Here is a 9,829-nt window from a genome sequence, read left to right as displayed (position 1 = left end):
GACACCTTTTTTATTTTTTAAAGGAAATTAAAGCGTTGCGTATCTCCTCGCAAACTAAATCAGCTACACATACCTTTTAGTTTTAATGTACGATGTAGAAATAGCACACAATACTAGGTACTTAATCAACATCTTGCGCCCCCCCCCCCGAAAATTTGGTTCTGGATCCGCCCTTGCCGTTAGTCCGGAGGTTCAATAGTCCGAAGGTTCGATAGTCCAAAGGTTCGATAGTCCGAATAGACAGTAGTCCTTGCGTGCTTTTCGGCATGAGCCTTCGACCTGTTGAGTCTTTTATTCATTTGAAAATTATGCCAATTCCGACTATTGAACTTTCGGACGAATGAACATTCGACCATTCATTAAAAAGGGACACTCGTGCAAAAACATGGCGCTTATGGTATACAGTACTATACAGTACAATACTCTCAAGTTACTCTCCCCATACAGTACCACAGTACTCTAAAGTTGGCATTACTACAGCTGACAACAAGTGTACACAGGCTGCTTTCGGGAACATAATCACGAATTCTGTTTAACGAACTGTTTTCCTTACATATTCAACGCGTGGGCTCTGAATGTTTCGTCCAAAACACCACCGCTTCACTTTAACAATAAGACCATCAGCAACGTACACGTCCAGATGAGCACGCATTTTGATGCAATTAAGTTTGATGCAAGTTTGTTTCTTATGCATCGATCATGAAACGGGCAAGAGCTGTATCAAAATTCCGTTCAATTTCGATAACACTGGATGAGCTTCACGTTAACCATCCATTTCAGATTTCAGTTTTTTTTTTAGGGGGGATGTTAAGGGTAACTGTTTCCATGGAAAAGAAAATACAACCAAGTAACCCGAGACAAAAACGTCATGAGAGCGAAATATAAACAGGGGAAAAAAAGAATTGACGTACCAACCGAAAATCGGATGTATGACTCCCAGTGATTGTCTTAAGTGGCGAATTTGGGTCCACATTTGGGTTTAAGTTGCACACTGCAGTTTGTTTCACACTTGCACTCATAATTAATCTCGGTCTAGGTACCTACCAAATAACAACCAAATTGGACATGCAGTTCTGTAGATATGGACATATGAAAATACACATTTAATGTAACGTTACATGACTTGTGATGACGTTATCACGTCACTCAATTTTTACCTATAACATATCCCGATATAGGTACATAAATCAAGCTACAACCAAATCGGAACTATTGTTCTTTAGCTGTAGGCCTTAGACATGTGATGACGTCAACATGATCTCACTTCAATTTTCACACGGCACACGATGCAACGTTATCGCAACGAAAATCGTCAGAGACCATCTGTGGGTGGTAGTATACGTGTGTGCCAAGTCTAAAGTCAATCACATTGACGAAAGGGCCAAAGTGTATTGGTGGAAGAAAAACGTGTACAAACCCTACTGAGAGGAGTCTGAAAAAGAAGGCGGGGAATGGGGAGGAAAAAAATATTAATGAAAACAAGAGCTGTTTACTCCACTCACGAAAATCCCCTGAGATATTGATTACGCAAAAAAAAAGTTTGTTTTTGGCACATTGTTAGAGCCTATAAGAATGAAGTTTGACTTTATAATTGAACATCGCGCAGGGCAGACACACGGCAATGCTGACGCCCTCTCGAGATCTCCAGGGTGCCGTGCTACCCCGACGATTGTGACAAGTACGGCGCTGAAAGTGAGCAGTGGTCTCATTTCAATAAAGTCGACAACGTTAATCCATCTACCAGAAGCATCAACACTAACTCTGCTGAAGCTCAATCCCCTCAGAACATGATCACTAAGTGCCACACCCGTGCAGTGACGTCACCTCCGAAATAATCAAGCCCGTATCATTCGTGACAGTTCTCATACTGATGGTAACAGTGGTATAGCACTCCTACTTGGTGGTGTGCGCAGCCTAGTTGGGCGTATTTGGCGCTCGTGCATTGAAGTTCAGCGTCGGCAGTAGGGACAGAATTCCGATCTGCTGTTTTGCAAACACAGACTCGCCCACTGGAGAAACTCCCGGACACTTGTCCGCCGCCATTTGGGTCATGCGACCAAAACGTGCGAAAAACTCCACTGACTCAGTAAGAAAGGAAAGAACTGCGACTCGCCCTCTGTCCCGGCAAGAATGCAGTACCGGTGTAAGTACCGGATTGCAAAGTGCAGAACAATCTAATCTGACTGAAAAGCCGGATGACGGAGACAGAGATTTTCCAGGCGATCGTGCCAGCATGGTCACTAACACCGTTTCAAGTGACGGACATACCGCATCGTGGGTCAACGTTTATGTACCACGGAGAAAATTGCTGCGATGCAAAGAGCAGACTCAGAACTGAAAGTTGTAGTTGAGTGGTTGGGTCAATCACCCCAACGTCCCTGTAGAGACACAGTGGCTCGTCAAAGACCTTGCAGAACGGAATACTATATGAACGGCGGTAACTTCCGACAGAACAAAGTCATATCTTCAGCTCGTAGTCCTCGACTAGCTGAAAAATACTGTGTTACAACTTACGAGCTACCCATAATGCCGTAACATCTGCTCATCTTGGTGTCAAACAAGACAATCAGAAAGACAAAACGCCAGCTCTACTGGTATAAGCTAAAGGAGTCCGTCCGTGAGTGGATCTGAAAGTGAAGCAAGTGTGGTGCCCGCAAAAGACCACACCCAAACTCCCCCGAGCCTTGAGGACTTATGTCTCTAAGGACTCTGCCCAAAACCGAACAAGCGAAGTGTGCGTTCTTTCAGCAAAACGAAGACAATTCACACACATCCCTATGTGATTTGTTTTCGCTTTGCTTAAACAACATTTACCTTTGTGTGATCCGTTTAAAACGGTGGCTGTGTTTAAAATTCCGTAACTTGAACGTCACATGAGTGATTTCAATTACTCTTGTACTTCTATCGTGTCCTACTCAAATTGTTCTCGACCAATGTTGAGCACAGACCTGTGTCGTGATGGTGTTGTTGGCTAAATCTTTGGAGGTACAAGGCTCTGACAACAGCGGACATCTCATGAGATGGTCCATTGTGTGAGATTCTGTTCCACAGTCGCATGTCGTTGGACCTGTAGTGTATCCCCACTTATTGAGTGATTCCCTACATCGGCCAACTCTGGTGCGAAGGCGGTTGAGTGCCTTCTAAATAGGCCAGTTATTCTCGGCACCTCGAGGGAGACTTTCAGCAGCAGGGTTTTCATGTCCAATTGTTGTGTGAGGTTGGCGAGATTTCCATTCCACGTTTTTCTCTGCTGCAGAGGTATGAAGGGGTTCTACAGTTGACTGAAAACTGTTGCGTGACTCGAGTCGGCTCGGTGGGTATATGCCTGTATAGTGAGTGTATGTCATCCATGACTTGCTTCTGTCGTTCGGCTCACTGGCCGCTGCCATCAAGACATTTGGTGGTGAGATGCCAGAGAGTATGTACAGGCTCTCAGAGTTTGTAGGCTTAAGACAGCCTGTTATACATCTACAACTTGCGTTTAAAGCGGAATCTAGCTTCTTGACATGTGTAGATCGTTCCCACACTGGACAAGCATACTCTGTTGTTGAAAAGCAGAGGGCAAGTGCTGTGGGTCGCAGTGTAGTAGGGCATGCTCCCCATCTGGAGCTGGTGAGTTTGCTGAGAATGTTGTTGCGGGTGCTGATTTTCGTTGTGGTTTGCTCAACGTGGGCCTTATAGGTTAGGCTTCTGTCCAATGTTAATCCAAGGTAAACTGGATTAGTTGTGTGCTGTAGCTTTGCACTAGTCCTTGTGGCTTTGAGTCGTCTGTTTGCTTCTTTGTTCTTAAGATGGACTCAAGCAGACACTTGTGTTTTTGATGGATTTGCTCAAGCATGTTCTCTTCGTAGTAGCCACATAGTGCAGAGAGGGCATTGGTAAGGACGTTCTCCACCTCTTTGAAGTCTTACTTTGAGTGGTAACGCACTGGTCGTCTGCATAGATGACGCGCCTGGTATGGCCATATCTCGGTTGGTCGTTGGTGTAGATATTTATACTAGGCCGTTCTTTTGTCTCCCCATCTATTGCGTTTTCCTTCAAGTTCAACAAAGAAGCGTCGGTTAGAAAGCATTGCTTCTATGAGATCTGTGAGATGGACATCTTTGGTAATATCGAGTATTTTACATAGGAGGAGTCTGTGATTTACAGTGGCGTAGGCAGCTGATAGGTCTACAAAAACTGATCCGGTTATCATTCCTTGCTCAAAGCCATCTTCTATGTGTTGCGTAAGGCTGAGGAGTTCACTAGTTGTGGACTTCCCTAGTCAGAAGCCTGCCTGTTCAGGGATAAGTTGTTCATCTATATGTGGAGCGATTCTGTTCAGGATGAGTCTTTCAAAAAGCTTGTAGGGGTGGCACAGGAGAGAGATTGGCCGGAAGCTTTTTGGGTCGGATGGGTCTTTGCCTGGTTTCAGAAGCGCCATTACGTGTGCTTTCCGCCAAATTTTGGGGATTTTCAGGCCTTCCATACAATTGTTTAATAGTTGCAGGAGCTTTAGTTCCAAAATGCTTGATTTGTTCTGTGGCAGTGTTGTCCAATCCAATAGCCTTCCCTGGTTAGAGGCTGGATATGCCAGTTTCAAGTTTGACATTGAGAAAGGTTTCGTGAAACTTGGGTTATCCTTGTATTTTGTCCTATCGGTTTTGGTTTGGGTTTACTCTTTGCTTTAGGTGCCTTGCCATTGAGAAGTAGTTGATGTGCAACTTGGTTGGCTGTTAAGTTGTGATGTTGGTTAGGCTTCTTTGGGTCGTTGCCTAGCTTTTTGACGAGTGCCCAGGCTTTCTTACTGTTCTTAGACATGTTTGTGGTTTCAATGAGAGAAATTCAACATTGCCGCCGTTCATCGGAGATGTTGGCAATTTTAGCTCTTCGTCTCTTGCAGTAGTTTCCTCCGCAATGGGGTCTCTTTCAAACATGGCGGTGTATTCCTCATAGAGCTTGGCGCTATGTCTGTTAAACCTGGGATGTGGTACGGCAGCCTTTTGTACTAAAGAAAGCTTATGAATCGGGCTCTCATATCCTAGATTTTGAAAATGCAACATGCAGAACTTCACCAAAAACAATGGTCCGACATTTGGGTTTCGGGGTTTTTTTTGTACTCACCCTGTAGTTTTGCGAAATAACGCAATAGTTTTGCAAAACACTACAAAAGTTTATTATGCAATACCTACCATTGCAAAAAAAAATTCAATAAAATTTATTGCAAAATAACGTAACAGTATTGAGAAATAACGCAACCGTATTGCAAAATAAAGCGAAAAAATAATGCGGAACCTGCCCTGGCGTACCTTGCCAAGGCGTCACAAAATCGTGTTGCTTTCGCGCCGATAGTATTGTGCACAGTATTGTGAACTAACCCCAGTAGTATTGCAAAATAACGCAAAAGTTTTGCAAACCATTGCAAAAGTTAATTATGCAATACGTACCATTGCAAAGAAATGCAATAACATTTATTGCGAAATAACGTAATAGTATGGAGAAATAAAGCGTTCGCTGCGAAACTTGCCCTGGCATCACTTGCCCTGGCGTCACAAATTCGCGTTCGCTTTCGCGCCAAGCCTTTAAAGACCTGTTCATACTTCATGCAAATGCGAATGCGAAGCGAATTTGACGTCATGAAACATTCGCTGCGATATTCGCCCGATTTGAAATCTGTTCAACTTTTGCGAATTCGCAGCGCGAATACTTGCCATGACGTCACAAATTCGCGTTTGCTTTCGCTTTCGCGCCGAGTATGAACCGGGCTTTAATGTAATAGCATTGCAATATAAAACGATAGTATTGTGAAATAACGCAATAGTATTGCGAAATACTGCACTCTGAGGATTGAAAAACTATTGCGTTACTTCACAATATTATATTACGTTATTTCGCCAATTTATTTTATTATTTTGCAAAACTATACTAGGGGTTATTTCGCTTTTAAAACCAGGCACGAACTGGCTTCCGTTTTTGTTTACCAAAGAAAACTAATACTATAATAATAGAAAACATGATGAGTTCAACCTACAGCACCAGGGTTAAAGCCCCTGCTTCAAATCTGCCCTCTCACGGAACTATTGACACTCTGTCTTATGACGACGGCGTCCGAAACCCTCTTGGGAGGGCATCGTCTGATAAAAATAATCTCCGGAAGGGTCTTGCTCGATCGACCTAGGAAAACCATCCTTTTTGGTCAGCTTAATTGTCAAAGTCTCTCTTCGCTTTCATCAAGAGAGGAACTTAATAAGCACATATGTGACTACAACCTATCTGTTACCTGCATCCAAGAGCACCGTCAAGTGCATCGACCTGAAGACCCTGATATCCGAATCTCTAGTTTAGGATCATCAACCATCTTCACCTCTTCTGCAACTCGGAATCGACAAGGTGCAGCCGTTGGTGGTGTAGCAATAACTGTTCAAACATCACTGCTCCCGCTGCTGACTTCTATCTCTAAGATCAACGACAGAATTATGCTCGCCATCTTCAAAGGAAATCCCAAGACATACGTTGTCTCCTGTTACTCTCCCACTAACACCAGTGATGAGGCGTCTATTACTGGGTTCTACAAATGTCTCAATGACACCATTGCCTCCATTCCCCTACATGTCCTCCTTGTCATCGGAGGGGACTTCAACGCTCATGTTGCAAGGCAGTTCTCCTACCACTCTACTACCAACCGTAATGGTCAGCTCCTCAGTGACTTTGTCAATCGTAACAACCTTCTGATTACCAACACACTATTTCAGAAGTCCTCCAAAAAGCTCTGGACTCACCGTTCACCTAACAAGTACCTGTCACAGATTGACTTCATCCTGTGCCGTAAACGTTGGAGAAACAGCATCCTAGATTCTCAAGCGTATTCAACATCTGACCCAATTGGCTCCGACCATCGTATAGTCTAGTCTGTGCTAAGATAAGGCTCAGTCTTCGTTCCTGTTATGGAGTGGCATTACGCGGCCACCGTATCTATATTCTATGATGTTATTACGGGCTGTTAATAAACGTCTCTCAGTGAATGCTACACTTGAGTCCTGCCGTCGTTAGAACATGGTGTCAGAAATTAGCTGAATCCAGCGCCATTACCGCAAAGAACCGGCAAAATCTTCGGCAATCTTGGTGAATGGATCACAAGGCATCCGTCGGCAGCACAGACTGATCCTGTCACACATGGTAGGCTGTGCACGAGAACAATAAACTGTACAATTTTCACGCGGAGTTCCCGCCATTGAACACGTGCGTATTACACTGTGAACGATAGACTGTACATGTACGTATAAATTGCACGTTGAGTTCACGCCATTGTCGTCAACGTGCGTTTCGCTGTAAACTACGGAGGCCTGTAACGGACACATCGCGGTGTACATTACGCACTCACTGCATATTAACCTTGGCGCACTCGCATTCCCCACCGGCGAAATTGGACATGAAAGGAGACCAGGTTTCCAACTGGCAATTTTTCAAGTCAAGTTGGCAGAACTATCTAGTGGCCACAGAACTGGATAAAAAAGATACTTCCATCCATGTGGCTACATTACTCACAGTTATGGGGAAGGAGTGCTATGAAGTGTACGAAAATCTGCCACTAACAGAGGAACAGAGAAAGTCACCACAGCAAATCCTAACCAGCCTTGGAGCTCATTTTGACCCTAAACGCAATGTGGTGTACAAACGATTCATGTTTTACTCCTGTAAGCAAGAGGCCAAAGAGAACATTGACACTTTCTTGAACAGGATGAGAAAGTTGGCAACCACATGCAATTATGGAGCGCTTCTCGATGAAATGCTCTGAGACAGGCTGGTCATAGGAGTAGTAGGCAACAGCATCCGTGCTCGTCTGCTGCGTGAGTCGTTACTGACATTGCAGAAAGCCATAGACATATGCCGCAGCAGTGAACAGGCAGCGATCCACCTTCAGCACACTTTGTGAAAAACAAGCAGCGGACACAGAAATCTGGAAAAGCCAGCAAGCCTCCGAACATGAATTGCAAATACTGTGGCAAATCACACAGCAAAGGCAAGTGCCCAGCCTACGGGACAACCTGCTCTAAGTGCCAAAAACGCAACAACTATGCGCAGGTTTGCCAGTCATCGGGCAAAGACCGCACCAAACGTCAGCCACAGAAATCCACACAGAAGCTCCACCAAATGGATGGAGACGAAAGTGGCAGCGACGAAAGCATCTATACAGTGCAGTCAAAGCCCAAGCAGCAATACTCTGTTGAGCTAGCAGTGGAGACGCCAACAAGGGATCTGACAAAGACCATCAGATTTCAGCTAGACTCTGGTGCAACTTGCAGCACCATGAAGCTGACAGACTACAAGCAGCTCAGTGACACGCCTCCGGTGCCATCAAAGACTAAACTGAAACTGTACAATGGCACAATAATTCATCCTGTTGGAGCTGCCAGCTTGAGATGCCAGATCAAAGGGGTCACCAGGAAAATCCACTTCGAGATCGTGAAGGATGTCCCCTCATCTCTGCTGTCAGGTCAAGCAGCAGAAGCTCTGGGACTAATGCAGTACGCACTGGAGTGCTTAGTGCATGCAGTGACAGAGTCACCGACTCAAACCAAGGAACAGGTCCTCATTGAGTACAAAGACGTATTCACTGGCCTTGGTCGGCTACCAGGTCACTACCACATAGACATTGATCACAGTGTCTCTCCAACGCAGAACATCAGGCGCAGAGTACCCATCCCGGTGCGGGCAGAGCTGAAACGAAAGCTAGACAGCATGACAGCCCAAGGCACCATTGCCCGGGTGACTGAGCCTACCAAGTGGATCCACAACATGGTAGTCGTCAGAAAGCCAAACAAAATCAGGGTATGCTTGGATCCACACGGCCTGAAAAAGGCCATTAAGCACAACCATTACCCCATTCCCACCGTAGACGAAGTAGCCCCGAGACTGAAGAACGCCAAGCTCTTGTCGGTGGTAGATGCCAAGGACGGTTTTCTTCAAGTCGTCCTTGACGAGCCCTCCAGTTATCTGACAACATTTTGGACGCCTTACGGGCGTTACCGCTGGTTGAGGATGCCCTTTGGTATCTCATCAGCACCGGAAGAATTTCAGCGCAGGCTCCATGAGTGCCTGGAAGGCCTGGAAAACATCGCAGTGATTGCAGATGACATCCTCGTCTACGGCTCAGGAGAAACGCAGGCTGAAGCAGAAGCCTCACACGACGCTGCATTCACCGCTCTTCTTTCGAGATGCAGAGAGCGGAATCTGAAGCTGAACGCAGCCAAGCTACGGTACAAGCTACCCAGTGTCACATACATGGGACACGTCTTCAGCTCAGACGGACCCTCCAGACCCGGAGAAAATCAAGGCCATACTCGACATGCCTCGCCCTACAGACGACCAGGAAGTGCTGAGACTCATCGGAGTGGTAACCTATCTGGCTAAATTCTTGCCAGAACTGAGCACAGTATGCGAGCCACTCGGACGTCTCACCGACAAGGACGTCATATTTGACTGATTGACACATCATGACGAGGCCCTGGACAAGATCAAGAAGCTCATCACTTAAGCACCAGTACTGAGCTACTATGATGTCAACCAAGACATCGCAATCGAGTGTGATAGCTCCGAGGTTGGGCTAGGAGCCGTCATCACACAAAATGGCCGCCCAGTCGCGTACGCCTCACGAGCACTTTCTGCCACAGAACGCAACTATGCTCAAATAGAAAAAGAGTGTTTGGCAATCGTATTCGCCACACAGCGCTTTGAGCAATACATCCTAGGCCGCGACAAAGTGCTCGTGCTCACCGACCACAAACCTCTGATGAACATCTTCAGAAAGCCAATCTTGATGAGCCCGTCTACAACGAATGCGACTCCGCCT

At 45.7% G+C, this 9,829-nt stretch overlaps 2 protein-coding genes across 2 annotated transcripts; both read left to right on the top strand.

Moving 5' to 3' along the window:
• The first annotated feature begins 6,074 nt into the window (after nucleotides 1-6,074).
• On the top strand, nucleotides 6,075-6,887 carry LOC119727806 (craniofacial development protein 2-like). The gene has a single exon (XM_038199872.1). The coding sequence runs from the start codon at nucleotides 6,075-6,077 to the stop codon at nucleotides 6,885-6,887; it is 813 nt and encodes a 270-aa protein (XP_038055800.1).
• A 1,075-nt stretch (nucleotides 6,888-7,962) lies between these two features.
• On the top strand, nucleotides 7,963-9,390 carry LOC119727805 (uncharacterized protein K02A2.6-like). The gene has a single exon (XM_038199871.1). The coding sequence runs from the start codon at nucleotides 7,963-7,965 to the stop codon at nucleotides 9,388-9,390; it is 1,428 nt and encodes a 475-aa protein (XP_038055799.1).
• Nucleotides 9,391-9,829: the final 439 nt, after the last annotated feature.

Source organism: Patiria miniata, unplaced genomic scaffold (genome assembly GCF_015706575.1).
Source record: "Patiria miniata isolate m_02_andy unplaced genomic scaffold, ASM1570657v1 HiC_scaffold_20, whole genome shotgun sequence".
NCBI lineage: Eukaryota > Metazoa > Echinodermata > Asteroidea > Valvatida > Asterinidae > Patiria > Patiria miniata.
The sequence above is the reverse complement of the archived record's forward strand: the minus strand, read 5'-3'. Positions and strand labels throughout refer to the sequence as shown.